We start from the raw sequence: 15,810 nt of genomic DNA, 5'->3' as shown, positions 1-15,810 counted from the left end.
CGCTTGGCCCACACCAATCTCACCCCCTATTTTAGTAGGCGAGTTTCATATTTGACGAACTTGCAAAACTCCATGATTGTCCTAAAAATTCCTGAATTGTACAAGAACGATTTGTTGCCCAAGTTTTTTGTTAATAACACACACCACCAAAAAAAATTGAAGCCAAAAATCAGGGAACTACTACACGAGTCAATTTTGGGATTTACTTGTATTCCTCTTGTTCCAGTCAGAAGGGTCAAAGTAAATGTCAAGACTTATTGATGCGAGTTTTTCTGTTTATAACACACTCAAAAAAATTGAGGCAAAAAATGGGGGCTCTATCAGACTAACACATTTGGTTATAATTGCAAAATTCCTCTTGTTCAGAACAAGAATCAGAATCAAGTAATTGTCAAGAAGCATTGGTGTCGAATTTTACTTTTTGTTTAAACACACTTCAAAAAAATTGAGCAACAATTGAGGCTCTACTTGAGTAAACAATTTTGGGAATGTAATTGTTTCCCTCTTGTTTTCACAGTCAGAATCAAGTAAATGTTGTTAGAGTGTAACTTAAGACAACGAAAACAACTATACCTGCTTTTAAGCATGCTACAGTTTTTGGCCTTGTAAAGTAAGGTTTGGCTGGCACATTCGTGTCCGTTGCAAAGCCTGGATCTCTCCTTCTTCCAGTAACAATTAGCACAACACTTTGACAAGGTCTGGTAGGCAGTAGCGTCATCAAGACGTTCTCAACTCCTTGATTCCTAAACCATCACTTGAGAAACTATACTACCAAACATACTAACAACTAACAAACCATCATTTTCTAACAGGCTGAGGGCGGGGGACCCGTGTCACTGAGAAGCTAACTGATGACGTGACAATATACACCATTTTCATCACTTCTTTACTTGGAGAGCGAACATCAGATGCAGAATGATGAAACAATCTTCGAGCTAGCGTTACCCAGTCGAATCTTGAGGGTATCATCATCACGGAAGGCAAAGTCGAATAGAGATGACGATATGACTCTCTTAGTTTAACATGTCCTGCCTCCAGTTTCTGCTAACATCTTATAGCCTGGTTCTATCGAGTTGATCAAGACAACAAGCTAACGTTTTCTAGTACATCAAACTGAAGTAGTTTATTCCTAAAATCAGTACTTTTGACGAGTACCCCGATGACAATTATTCCTTTCAAGACTTGTACTTCATCTGAACTAAAGCAAGCATTCATAATGAATTCCAAGTTCTTGTCCTTCATAGCTCGGTCTAGAATCAACTGCTCGGCGCTGCGTTTGAGAGACAAGTTAGGCGATCGAGCTAAAGTAGCGAGATCTTCTAACTGGATCGCATCTTCAAGAAGAGAAAGAGGTCGTCTTGTACATCTTTCTCTCAGCAACTTCCTCAACTCAGACACACAGTATGTCACCCCAATACCAGACAAAACTCCAAAACTCAGCCAAAACGCTCTCCTTCCGTCGATCGCCATCTCGACAGCACAGAAGTCAGTGGATGTATAAAATATGGTGAAATCGTACAGTATGGCACATCTTTGTCGGCGTGCTATACTCTCCAGTATAAACACTTGCCGCCATATTTTCGAACTCAAATAATCAAGTTTGAAACTCAGCCTCGTTTTGATGCTGGTTACTATCATACCTAGTCTCTTTCACTCGATTCTGACCTTGGTGACCTAAAAACGAGACCCGATAGGGATTTTTTGCATCTCTCCCCACCCCCCCCCCCCCCCCCCCCCCTCCTTCTTCTTCCTTTTTTTTTCTTTGTCGTTAAAAAAGGGGCTTATAAGTCGTTTAATAATATCAAGTGAAACCACTAGCAACGTCATAAAACGGTACCAACAAAAGTTGAGCCAAGTTTCGGAGTCATTTATAATGAGTCATTTTATATGATACTGAATCGATGAATGAGTAGCGGATCCGGGTAGGGGCGCAGATTGGGTTGAAAACTAATAAGAATAAGAAACGATCAGAAATAAGGTAAAACCTAAAAAGGACATTGTGTGAAGCCTTTCTAGATAACAACCATTCAACATTGGGACTCTACTAAAGACTGGGCTTCCTGTGGTATGGCCGCTGTCCAAAATATAGAAGGCTCAGCAGGCTCAAACACGAAGTAAACAAGACAAAATGGTGAGTTTTGATTTTTATACTCTTATTTGCTTTTTATTGCTTTAAGCAAAATCTATAGCTATATAAGCTTCGATTTTTTATTTCATGTGTTATTTAGGCCGAGAGGAAGGCAGTGAACAAGTATTACCCTCCAGACTGGACCCCAGACAAGGTATATTTTTGTATGGAAAGTTTAGTATTTTATATTTATTTTATAAGCTTTTTTTATCTTGGGAAATTTCTGGCATCAGGCTATAATGTAAAGAATTTAAAACTTGAACCTTCATTTCTTTAATAGTCAGTATTTTCTTAGTTTATTTGACTCCAGGCTTCACAAAGTCCCTAAATTGGAGGTACATGTAAAATCAATGGAAAATATTTAAATAGCCAGTGTTGATGCCATCTGTATATGTGTAGCTGGATTTGCTAGAGTGCAAACTATATACCCCTGAAATAGTACTAACTAAATAATACAATCACCAATGAAACAATTGAAAACAAAAGGCATAGATGTGTTTAGTGCTTTTTAGTTTTTGTGCTATTTCACAGATATACATGTATGGTTTGAACTCTAAGAAGTGGAAAAAAACTGCTTTGAAAACTTGGACATATTTTTCGTATAAACGTTTTCCATGCTCTGCATGTAACACACAACACAAATGAAATGTAGTGTATTTATCCACAACATTTGCTGCTCTCTGCACTTACAGCTGACTTGCTGTGATGCTGATTTTTGTGTTAGCTTATGTTGTACACATGCTCTGATTGGTCAAAAAATGTTATTTATTCTTGAACATAGAATGCTTGCTGATGCCATGCATATGTGTGCAGCAAACTTAGCAAAGAAGTTAAAGGAAAATGCAATAATGCTCCATTTAATAAAAAAACACTTAGAAAATACCAAAAGCACTGATCAAAAAGTTTGAAAAGCACTTGCCTTCAATGCATGCTTCTCTTCACCCTTCATACTTATAACCACCAGTTATTGGGTAATTTCTATCTAGGACTAAGAATCCATCCAGTGGAATCTTTGCCTTGCCAATCATTTAATTGAGCTAGAAATGAGGATTAACTGAGTTAAAACTAATTTGCTGCTCATAATGCCATTGACCGACCGGCCATTATTTAGATCATTTACATTTATTATTTTGTATTACTGAACAGAGCACAGAAAAAACTGTTCAATCTATTATTTAACTAACGAAGTTTAGATATAATAGCCTGGCATTTCATTTTGTATTAAAGGGTTCGATAAACAAATATGTTGGACAACATCCCTTGAGAGAAAGAGCCAAGAAGCTGGGTCAAGGCATTCTTGTTATCAGGTATATACAGCCAATAAATGTGTAACTATTTATGTATTGCAACATTAAAGCAACATCAATAAATATAAGTATCATATAAAGAATATAGAATATAAGAGCTTCTTGAATAACTAAAGACATTTTACTCAATCGTAACAGAATATTATAATGCAAGTTTCACAATAATTATTTTACTACTGTAGTGGTAATTGAGATTATCCTTGTGCATGCAATAATTTATGAAATTAGATAAAAAATACTAATAGTAGTCTCAGGTTTGTATAACTATTGAGAATTTTTCTAACTTCCCCTTAATTATATCAAGCTATATAAACAGAAAATGTATTTTATTGTTAAATGTTCATATTCAGTACATATAGAACACATATCAGCCAGGCTTTAATGGTTGACACACTAATTTATTCACATCAGTATGTGTGAAACGAGATATTGAGGTTAGCCCTATCGTGTATATCTCCTAGGATCAAATTAGAATTTAGTAGTTGGTTTTTGCAGAGGGAGGAAAACCGGAGAACCTGGAAAACCCTCGAAGTACAGGAGAGAACCAACAAACAACTCTACTCATATACAACACTGAGCTCGTGGTGACTCCAACCAGGGTCACATTGGTGAGAGGCTAGCACACTCACCTTTAGACCACCCATGCTTCCCGACTAACATGACTAACGTGTTTCATTACATGTTATTTTGCTCCTTAGGTTTGAGTTGCCCTATAATATCTGGTGTGGAGGATGTGACAGCCATGTTGGAATGGGTTGGTACAAGACAATCATGTTTTTATGAATAGAGAACTAGTTTGATATACATAATATATTTATTTGATAATCACAGTATCTAAAAGACCTTTCTCATGCACAAGGCATGTCAGCTGAAACAATAGATTTTTGCCTGGCTAACTTTGCATTCAAGCACTTTACGATGAGTTTGAATTGGCAGAAACAAACTAAAAGCTCTCATGGGGATAAACATGCATGGCTTATGCGTGATAAAGGTCTGTAGAAGCTGCAGAGATGGAGGAATCTTGCTAGTCAATTTTTCTTTACTAAATACTAAATTATTGAATATATATATTATCCCACTGCCTATAGGAATATTTTGCTTTAATTGTAACTGGTTATTTGCTTAAAAAGTTCATATTTACTTTTGCATGCAGGAGTGCGTTACAATGCAGAGAAAAAGAAAGTGGGCAACTACTACTCAACTCCAATTTACAGATTTCGCATGAAATGCCATCTTTGTGATAACTACTTTGAAATTGAAACTGATCCCAAGGTAAGGCAATTGGCAATTGGGAGTTCTGGGGGAAAAGGCGCGTCTGGAACCTTTTAACCATATTAACACTGTATTATTACCACATGAAAAAAAAAGCATTTACATGCAGTAAACTTTATGTATTGTGTCTGTCTTCTAACATTACTATAAGTACATGTACATGTAGTACACTTTTTTTTTTTTTTTTTAAATTATTATTATTATTTTTATTTACAAACATTTTAATTGAAATTTACAAGCTTTTTATATATATATATTTATTTATTTATTTATTTACAACTTAAAGAGTAGCACACTAAGACTGTGCTACACGAGATTTTTCTACAACATGATTTATATTTTATGATTTACATCTTTTTGCATCTTATGATGAAAAGTTTACATCATTTTAACATGATTACTAGTATAAATATATTGATATTAGATTACAGCACACACAACAACAAGCACAAAAAATATATACATAAATATAAATACACGAAAAAACATAAGATTTGCCAGTTATTTGATTATATCTAGTGCGAGACTTTCCCATTTCTTTTTGTGTTTGAAAATAACGTTATTCTCCTTGGCTACCTTATACTCCATTCTTTCATTTTGTCTCAAAACATTTTGTATAAACTTTAAATTAGGAGTTTTCTGGCTCTCTCTTGCTTTATATAAACACATTTTGTATGTTATTTTTCATATTTTTCATGTTTTGAAACAAAATATGACTGTCATTTTATTTAATGAATTCGCTATTAGATAAATTGAATATTTTTTGCAAGCTCGCAAAATTCAATGGCTATAAAATATGCAACCTTCCAAATAGCACACTCAATTAAAACTTCACAATAATTTCAAGTTATTCATTCAAGCTATTTGATTCAGGATATAGAATTGTGATGAGTTTGTTAATTCTGATTATGCTGTGACCAGTGGGACAACGGAAGTAAATTTAATTAATTTGATGTTTGATGTATTCTATTATAGAATTGTGATTATGTTGTGGTCAGTGGTGCAAGAAGAAAGAATGAAACGTGGGAGCCGTCTGCAACTGAAACAGTAGAAACAACAGGTGCAGAGATTGAGATTCCTTTCATAAGTTAGATTTAATTTTTTGCTAGTATTTAACTCACTACCATACAACGTCAGGACTGCTAGTATGATTTGCTCGTTTAAATCAGCGCTTAAAACTTATTTGTTCACATCCTTTTTTTTTTTTCCTCTATGATATTGGGTTTTTTTTCTCAATGACATTGTATATTTTTTATTCATTGTTTTTGACTTTTATTATTATTATTATTATTATTATTATCATTATTATTATTATTATTATTATTATTATTATTATTATTATTATTATTAATGTAATGCTATGTGGAAAGCCAAGTTCAATAACTGTTCAATGATGTTCTGGTTTCACGACTTTTAATTGGAAAGGAAAATCAAATATTACTTCTTTTAATACTCTATGACATTTCAAATCACTTTTCTAGACAAAGAGGATGCCAAGAGAATGGCTATTGATGCTATGTTTAAGTTGGAGCATGGAGTTGAGGATGTACAGAAATCTAAAAAAGCCGCTCCTGTCTTACACCAGTTACAGGTACATGTATTGCTGGATTTCAAACCATCTTGGAAATGTGTCCTATAGTATCCCAACAATGCACTGCAATGCCAACTCGACCCAGTTTTTTCCTAAACCTAGGAATGGCTTATACAGACACTCCTCTTTGTTGTTTTCCACACTTGCGCACAGCAGTTAAGGAGTTCGACATGTATGATGCAATTTCGTGGATACTTGCAACGTTGTGCATATACATCAGATTTCTTATGATTGTGAAAACCGTATGCGTGCCTTGCCGCGACCGTGATGTTGTCAAGAATGTTGATTGAATATTTCATTGTCGCGCAATATGATTTGTCTGGCATACTTATACAGTGCCGTTACCTTGGCGTGACCGTGTCCGCGCCGTGTTTTGGGTATTTGATTGGAAGGAGAGTAAATTCTAGCGCATTGTGGTTGGCCCAGCGTATGCCTTGCTGTACCGCGTTTGTTCCGCGAACTGTTTACAGTCATACCAAAACTGCTCTAATTTGCACCGTTCATCCAGTCTTTATTTTAGGGTTTTCGGCGTCCACCCTGAGGTCAGAGAAAAAATTTCCATGGCAATAATTAGTCAACCTAATTAGTCTTCTTTTGTTATTGTTACCAATATCAAGGAGGTCCAGTCAGTATGGAAAGACGATTACGCTGCTAATAAACTTCTGAGAAAGAAATTTCGAGACGAAAAGAAAAATATCGCTGAGGTCAACAAAGCTGACGATGAACTAAGAAAAAGAGCAAGTCTTGATATTGCCTTGGTTCCTGAAGAGCCTGAAGATGTTCAACGTGCGAAAAAGATCAAGTTTTACAAAACTGGTATGTTGATTTAGTTCCTTGAAAAGATCATTTACAGAATCTTTTTTTTTTTTTTTTTTTTTTTTCGAGGTTGCTAAAAGGAATTTAAAAATTGGGACAATGTAAAAAAAAGCCAAGCCGCAAAACAAAAAAAATTAAAATCGCCTTGTTTTACGTGTACAAAGGTAACAAACCTCGAGTCGAATTGGAATTTAAAAAATTATTTACGAAGGGAGAAAAACAGGAGAACCCAGAGAAAATTCCTTTAAAGCGCAGGAGAGAACCAAATGGAATATCCAATCAAAAATGACACCGAGTCCAGGAATGAAAGTCGAGTCATTTGGCATGGTGGCATGATTGGATCGACTGCTTCATTGCCGGCATGCGTTTAGTAGGGGATAAAATGCTGTCTGGTTTGTCTTTATGAAAAAGGAATAAAAAATCGATATCTATTATGTTTGACACAAGCGAATTGAATAAATAACGGTGAGATTTTTTCTGGTTTTTTTTTTGTTTTTTTTTTTTTTTGTTTTTTTTTTTTTGTTTGTTTTTTTTTTCTTTTGTTTTTTATTCATTTATTTTGTTGTTGTTGTTGTTATTGTTTTTTGTTGTTTTTTTGTTGTTTTGTTTTTTGTTGTTTTTTTTTTTGTTCGAAATCTAATTATCTCTGCAAGCGGCACAAATCGACAAACTAGCGCGCGCGCTAAGTTTTATTCACCTGTAGGTGAATATGACATCATAAGACGTTAATTGTGGCAAAATGCGCCGGATTTATTATAGTCACTTTTGTAAAAATACTAAACTTAATTAGTAATAGAACTTCGTGTCGTGCAATTGGGGTCTGAAGTCATACTTATGATTAACAAATTGCGCTCCCGCTACGCCCCCACCCCCCCCCCCCCCCCCCCACCACCACCACCACCACCACCATACACTCGTATGATTTCAGATCATATTGCACTCCACTCAATATTATTACCATCATGAAGCACCGTTGTTTGTTCTATTTTATTGATAATCTAATGTGATTCTTCTTGCTGCGCATTGTAGGCTTTGACGCGCATAAAAGAAATAAAAGAAGAGAGGTCGAAGATAGGTCTTGGTTTAGCGAGACGTCTACCAATCCCTTGGCCACGAAACTGCCCAGTCTATTGCCTCGCAGGAAAAGAAAGACTAGCATCGAAGACGACAAAAATCAATGGAAGAAAAGTGTGTTGGTGAAATCGCCTTCTGCAAATGATAAATTAGAAAATGAAGGGAAAATACTTCGACTGGGTAATAATGATCAAGATGAGAGGATGCGTCAGTCAGAAGGACAACTTATCCAGGAAGACGATTGTTCATTAAAAAATAAGGAAATAACAGATTCTTGCACACCACCCCATTCTATATTCGTTTCGGACTTTTCTTCAAAACAGCTTGTTACTAGAATTGACCAAAATAATGATGAAAAAGTGGTCACTTCTAAAGACTTTTATGAGGAAGCATCCTTAACACATGACAAATCTGTATTATCTCGGCAGTCTTCATCGAATAAGGCTGGTTTGTCGTCTCTTGTATCATCGTTATACTCGAGTGACAGTTCTGATGATGACTCAGAGTCCTAGTGAATTCTCCAACATGGCGGTAAAAACAAGTTAATTGCGTATGGCAAATCTGTGATATCTTGGCAGTCTTCATCGAATAAGGACTGTTCGTCGCCTCTTGTATCATCGTTATACTCGAGGGCAAGTCTGATGATGACTCCTAGTGAATTCTCCAACATGGCGGTAAAAACAAGTTAATTGCATATGGCAAATCTGTGATATCTAGGCAGTCTTCATCGAATAAGGACTGTTCGTCGCCTCTTGTATCATCGTTATACTCGAGGGCAAGTCTGATGATGACTCCTAGTGAATTCTCCAACATGGCGGTAAAAACAAGTTAATTGCATATGGCAAATCTGTGATATCTAGGCAGTCTTCATCGAATAAGGACTGTTCGTCGCCTCTTGTATCATCGTTATACTCGAGGGCAGTTCTGATGATGACTCAGAGTCGAGAATTCTCCAACATGGCTATAAAATCAACTGAACAGGCCGGCTGTGCTATGGAGTCATGCATCCACGGGGACAATGGAGTTTCGAAGCAAAAAAAAGTGTGGTTCGAGCCGTTTGGACAGCTCAAACTGCAGTTGAAAAGTTGTGAAAGAAAACAAAACCAACATTGACTTTTCATAATAAGACAGCCTTGGCTAAAACTGTTAGACCATTGCTGGCGTGGTCTTAAAACGCTTTCCGCAGCGTTATGATTCTGGGTTAATATAAGAGCCAGGGCCGTAGCCACCGGTACGGTTGGTCCGGTTTCAACCGAACCAACTTTCGGGGGGGGGGGAAGGGGGGGGGAATAAAATACAATAAAAATAAAATAAAAATAAAAATGAGAAAAATCATTGAACAAAAATTTTTTTTTAATGATTAGAAGAAAAATGAATAAACACTTCTCTCGTGATATCGATGTCATTAATTTGGCGGGAAATCCGCAATATGTGTGTGTGAGCCTCCCCCCTCCCTTGGAAACCGAACCAATCAAAAGTTGGTGGCTACGGTCCTGAGAGCATGTTCCACGAGATCACGGGAATTTAAGAAATGATTAAATGATAATAAATGAAGGTCTTAATTGATTTAAGTTAGACAAAGAATAAACACACTCGCGTCAACGAATTTGAGAAAGCTGGGTGCCAAGATAAGCTGTTCCAGCTTAAGAAGCTAAGCTCGAGCTAAGAAAACTGTCGGGGCTTTCTCGCTAAAAAAAAAATGCCACAGTTTCACTTGCACCTGCATGATCAAACGCATTCCTTTGCACACCAAATATTCAGCGTTATCTGTGCTTATGATAATCATGTTTCACTTTAATTTGTTGGCATTTTTTTTAAGTGGTGCTTTGCTGCAGGAAATGGTGCTATGGGATTGCACTGTTGCATAGTCCGTTACTTATCTCAAACAAATTGAAAAATTACGCTTTCAGGATAGCACACCCTTCTTTCTGGATTGTACTCACTGTTCCAAAACGTTATCCTGTGAATAGATCTTGGTGAATAATACAATTGTATCCAGTAATCAAATAACACCAAAAACAATTTTTAAAATAGTCATTGAAGCCATGCTTATTGGCAAGATATAATTCAGTCAACGAATTATATTCAAAAATAGAGTGGATACATGTCTCTTCGCTTTTCATATTGAATGTACGGGATGTTTATGTTCGAAACACGGGGTGGGGTTACCCAGTGCCTGGCAAATCTGGAAGTGGAATTCTGGATTTTGTAGTCGAATATCTCCAAAACTGAAAGTCTAGTTGCAGTAGACTGTCTATTTCAAAAGTATATGCTATATGCAACGTATGTAGAAGTCGTTACTACAGACACGGCACTAACAGGAAGCCCATGAGTGGGAGGGTTTAAGGTACTTCCCGGTTCGATTGGGTCCCTACTTAGGGAAGGGAATATGGTCCCTATGCTTCCTGATAAAGACGGATAAGGAAGGATAACTTAATTGGAGGAAATTAAATTGCGTACGTTCCTAGATGAGGATTTTGACAGCGGCCATCTACAAAATCTGCCCTTCACAATATCATACGCAACTGGATAATTTATCTCACTGTTAATACTAAAGAAAACTCGTAATACGCTATTACACAAATTTACCAACAGATTTACCTTTTAATTAATTACTATGCCGGCAGAGCTTTTATAACCATGAAAAATGCTAGAGACATGGAAAAGTTTCCTGCATCACATCCGGACGTTTCTCGGTTAAGTCCCTCTTAACCGAGAAAAGCGCTGCACCATAACGTGATGGCAGCCATGACAGGAGGCAGAGTCTTTTTCCTCTGGGGAAACTGAATTCTTTCTTATGTAAATCAGATTCGACCAGGTTCGATAGCAGATATTGAAGTTACACATTATTGCCTTCAGACAATAGTTACATTTGGGTCAGTTTTACATTTCATTGTATTGACCCAAATGCCTCGACTTGAAACAATTGTTTGAAAGGCAAAAGAGTGTAACTCTGATATCTGCTTCTAGCTCCTGACATGTCTGCCATCACGCGATGGTGCAAAAGCCTCTTTTTCCGATTCTAAACCAAATAAATCAAAATTGATAGGATACCTGATTGGATTGCTAAAAAAAATGCACAGGGCATTGCATGCAACTATAAATCCAGATCCGAGGACTCCAAGTAGTTGGACGTCCGGTATTTGGATGAGATAGACTTGCCTTCGTTCGCGGTAGGTGGATCTGAAACCAAATGGATGTTGGATGTCAGATTCGAGGATTTCACTTTGTTGATGTCCATTAGGTGTTTAGGATAAGACGTATTGCCTTTGTTCATGATATATTGATCTGTTAGTTAGATGTGATGATTAAAAAGGTATCAATGATGCCTTAAAACTGGTTCATTCAAAGTCCTTTTTTAAAAGGATTTCTAGCCGATCTCCTCTTCCATCCTTACGTACCATTAACTGTGACGTGTGACGTCATTCCCGAGAAAGCCAAATCAAAATTATCTAAAGGCCACTTGACACTAAGCATATCATAGTTTTTAGAGCAGAAGCAACATTTTTCTACAGTCAATTTACTAATAAATTGATGATAATTCAATAATTATCTGCTTCACACACTCACCAACATGTTTAGGGAACTTGGTAGTTTTAGGCTCGATCTTTTTGTTCAGGAAGGCGCTGACATGGTCACTGCCGATGTGATTACGGACCAAACACGTGTAAAGCCCTAAATCCTTTTCCGTCACATTAACAATAGTCACTTTGACACCGTAGCGGTCACCGGATCTGATCGTATCGTAATACTTTAGGTCGATAAATGTGAAAGCTTTGTTGTCAATACCGATGTTCAGTAATGGATAGGTCGTTGGAACCTGCTTCCACTTGAGCCACCTAAAATCAGGCAAGGTGTCACTAGCAACCACGATACATGACAAGGTTGCGTTATCTCCTAAAGCCACACTTGTGTTCTTTGGAAGGTTCCTTTGGAGTGTTGGTCTGGATCGTGGTTTTGCTTTAGAAAAATAATAAATGTTATCCAATTTATCAAATGCTATGAAAAAATATCATTCCGGGAAAAAAGCATTTGCCGGTTCGTTTGAGGAATATCGACATACATGCAGGTAATAAACTGGACGCTCATTTAAGTACGATATTAAAAAAACAATACAATGTATTACTTAGGTCTCTGCTTCTACTTTGGGCTAGGAAAAGCTGCAAGAGCGTTGATTGGTAAAATAACCGCCACGCGGTATATCTGAGTTATTAATTCATCGTTCTGTTGTGTAGCGGGTCGTGGTTCAAGCCTCGGCCAAACCAGCATTAAGGGTCTTAAAATAACTGAGAAGGTTTTGCCTTTCTAATTTCATCTTCAAATGGTTAGACCTAAAAATCTTCATGGATAAGGACTTTAAAACGTAGGCCCTGTCTCCCAACCCTTCCTAACCTGCACTTGTAAAATGGTGGACATAAAAGAACCTGTTGAATTATTCGTATAAGAATACGGGATTGTCTCCAGGGCCCGATCCAACAGCCAATCCATTGGAGGCATAACACTAATGTCCTAACAAGTCACTCATGATTGTAAGCTGCACGGCGACTGCTAATAGCACCTTAATATGCAGCCCATAAAGTTGTCCACTGGTTAAAATCTATGTAAAGCGCATTGAGACGATGTAAAATTACGCTATATAAGAACCTCATCATCATCATCCCCCTCACCATCATCATCACCATCATCTTTATCATCATTATTATTATTAATATTTTTAAGATAGTTGAAGCTAAGAGAACTGTAAGACTAATGATGTTTAACTTACCAACCACATGTAAAGTGTACGTATGATTTATTGTTCCATAAGCATTGGAAACCACACAGGTATATTGCCCACTATCTTGTGGCACAAGTTTCCTTAGCTTCAAATATGATAGATTTGTCCTCATGTTACGATTTCTCGCTGTCCCATCTTTCAGCCAATGGTACTTGATAGGTTGTGCTCCGTCTGCTAAGCATCTCAGTTTTTTGGAATGAGACTCCGGCCATGCTATAAAGGATACCCGCATTTTCTTCCGGTTTTTGAAGATGGGAGCCCTGTTGTCTACAAAACAAAGAGAGTTGAGCGAAAGAACACAGGGACAGGAATCATCCATCATCCATCATCCATCATCCATCATCCATCATCCATCATCCATCATCCATCATCCATCATCCATCATCCATCATCCATCAGAAATAAAAATTCGAAAACTTTTTTTTTCAATAATCACATCAGTCTGCTCCGAAATGGAATTGAGCCAAACACCAAAAAAAAACGATTTTAAGTTAAACCCAGCCCAAACCGGAACAACGTAAACTTTCATTTTATTCCTAGCTGTTACTGGGTAGCATGGTTGTGGAAAAAATGTTCCGAATAATCTCATCAGAGTCTGGTCCAAATGGAGGCCAAACACCATGAATTGACAAGGCCAGTGAAATCCAGGAATATTTAGAGCAAACAAACTTCTGATTCTCCTGCTACATACTTTTCGATCATTAGACAAGCATGAATATCAAAGTTTTTATTTTGATATCAGCAGTGCATTTTCATCATCATCATAAACCGTCACAATTGATGTCATTTTGCGCCATGAAAACAAAATCAACAACATCCAAATGCCACTTAACACTTAGCATATCATGGTTTTTTGGAAGGAAACCGTATTTTCAATTTTCTACAGTCAGTTTACTAATAAAATGATAATAATTCAGTAGTTATAAGATTCACACACTCACCAACATGTTTAGGGGACTTGGTAGTTTTAGGCTCGATCTTTTTGTTCAGGAAGGCGCTGACATGGTTACTGCCGATGTGATTACGGACCAAACACGTGTAAAGTCCTAAATCCTTTTCCGTCACATTAACAATAGTCACTTTGACACCGTAGCGGTCACCGGATCTGATCGTATCGTAATGCTTTAAGTCGATAAATGTGAAAGCCTTGTTGTCAATACCGATGTTCAGTAATGGATAGGTCGTTGGAACCTGCTTCCACTTGAGCCACCTAAAATCAGGCAAGGTGTCACTAGCAACCACGATACATGACAAGGTTGCGTTATCTCCTAAAGCCACACTTGTGTTCTTTGGAAGGTTTCTTTGGAGTGTTGGTCTGGATCGTAGTTTGGCTGTAGAAAAATATAAACATGTTATCCATTTTCTCAAATGCTATTAAAAATAGATATCATTCCGGGGGGAAAATGTATTTGTCGGTGCGTGTTCGGATTATGGAAATACAGGTAAACCGGAAACTACTGGACGCTCGTAAGTGCGATAAAAATACAGTAAAATTTATGCAGTACTTAAGTCTCTGCTTCTACTTTGGGCTCGGAAAAGCTGCAAGAGCGTTGATTGGTAAAATAACCGCCACGCGGTATATCTGAGTTATTAATTAATTTTGTTGTGTAGTGGGTCGTGGTTCAAGCCTCGGCCGAACCAGCATGAAGGGTCTTAAAGTACCTGAGAATGTTTTGCCTTTCTAGTTACATTAACAAAATGTCTATTCAAAGGTGTAGAATGCCTTAACTATTTCGCAGTTTTGCAATATCATCCATTTTTGGCATTGTCTTATCAAGTTTTGTCCATCATCTATTTCTAGTTAGTATTATTTTTATTATTATTATTATTATTATTGTTGTTGTTGTTGTTGTTGTAATCGTTATCATTATTGTTGTTGTTGTTATTATCATTATTATTATTGTTATTATTATTATTATTGTTGTTGTTGTTATTGTTATTGTTGTTTTTGTTGTTGTTATTATTATTGTTATTGTTGTTATTATTGTTGTTGCTGTTGTTATTATTGTTGTTGTTGTTGTTATTATTGTTGTTATTATTGTTGTTGCTGTTGTTATTATTGTTGTTGTTGTTGTTATTATTGTTGTTATTATTGTTGTTGCTGTTGTTATTATTGTTGTTATTGTTGTTATTATTGTTGTTGCTGTTGTTATTATTGTTGTTGTTGTTGTTATTATTGTTGTTATTATTGGTGTTGTTGTTGTTGTTATTGTTGTTATTATTGTTGTTGTTGTTGTTATTATTGTTGTTGTTGTTGTTGTTGTTATTATTATTATTATCATTATTATTATTGTTATAGCTAAAGCTAAGAGAACTGTAAGACTAATGATGTTTAACCTACCAACCACATGTAAAGTATACGTATGATTTATTGTTCCATAAGCATTGGAAACCACACAGGTATATTGCCCACTATCTTGTGGCACAAGTTTCCTTAACCTCAAATACGATAGAGTTGCCTTCGTGTTACGAACTATCGCTTTCCCATCTTTCAGCCATTGGTACTTGATAGGTTGTGCTCCGTCTGCTAAGCATCTCAGTTTTTTTGAATGAGACTCCGGCCATGCTATAAAAGATAGCCGCATTTTCTCCCAGTTTTTAAAGATGGGAGCCCTGTGGTCTATAAAACAAAAAGAGTATTGAGCGAAAGAACACAGGGACAGGAAACTCAGGATCTTCCTACATCATTTCCAATTTTGCTCTCTTTATTCTTAAATAAATCTGGGTGATCTGAGTTTTCTGAAGAGTTTTTTGCTTAGTCGCAAAAGTGTGTGGAAAATATTTTTACTTGATTTTGTGCAATTCTTTGTACAAGTCTCTTATGCAATAGAAGATATATAATACC

General features: G+C 36.6%; 2 protein-coding genes across 2 annotated transcripts; one reads left to right on the top strand and one right to left on the bottom strand.

Annotated features, from left to right (window-relative positions):
- The first annotated feature begins 1,955 nt into the window (after window positions 1-1,955).
- Window positions 1,956-9,451, top strand: LOC148907263 (coiled-coil domain-containing protein 130 homolog). Its single transcript, XM_089036167.1, has 9 exons — window positions 1,956-2,131; window positions 2,229-2,282; window positions 3,356-3,435; window positions 4,134-4,189; window positions 4,589-4,707; window positions 5,683-5,767; window positions 6,189-6,298; window positions 6,916-7,114; window positions 8,144-9,451. Exons 1-9 carry the CDS (start codon window positions 2,129-2,131, stop codon window positions 8,698-8,700), a joined length of 1,263 nt encoding a protein of 420 aa, XP_088892293.1. The 5' UTR covers window positions 1,956-2,128; the 3' UTR covers window positions 8,701-9,451.
- A 1,834-nt stretch (window positions 9,452-11,285) lies between these two features.
- Window positions 11,286-14,722, bottom strand: LOC148907262 (fibroblast growth factor receptor 1-like). Its single transcript, XM_089036834.1, has 5 exons — window positions 14,695-14,722; window positions 13,907-14,296; window positions 12,954-13,232; window positions 11,759-12,148; window positions 11,286-11,371 (listed from the first exon to the last, which is right to left on the bottom strand). The coding sequence occupies exons 1-5, from the start codon at window positions 14,720-14,722 to the stop codon at window positions 11,286-11,288; spliced, it is 1,173 nt and encodes a 390-aa protein (XP_088892960.1).
- Between the last annotated feature and the right edge of the window lie 1,088 nt (window positions 14,723-15,810).

The sequence above is a fragment of the Actinia tenebrosa genome, unplaced genomic scaffold (assembly GCF_029948245.1).
Source record: "Actinia tenebrosa isolate PJP-AT-01 unplaced genomic scaffold, QUT_ActTen_1.0 PGA_scaffold4__44_contigs__length_22323623, whole genome shotgun sequence".
Taxonomy (NCBI): domain Eukaryota; kingdom Metazoa; phylum Cnidaria; class Anthozoa; order Actiniaria; family Actiniidae; genus Actinia; species Actinia tenebrosa.
This window is presented reverse-complemented; position numbering and strand designations above follow the sequence as displayed.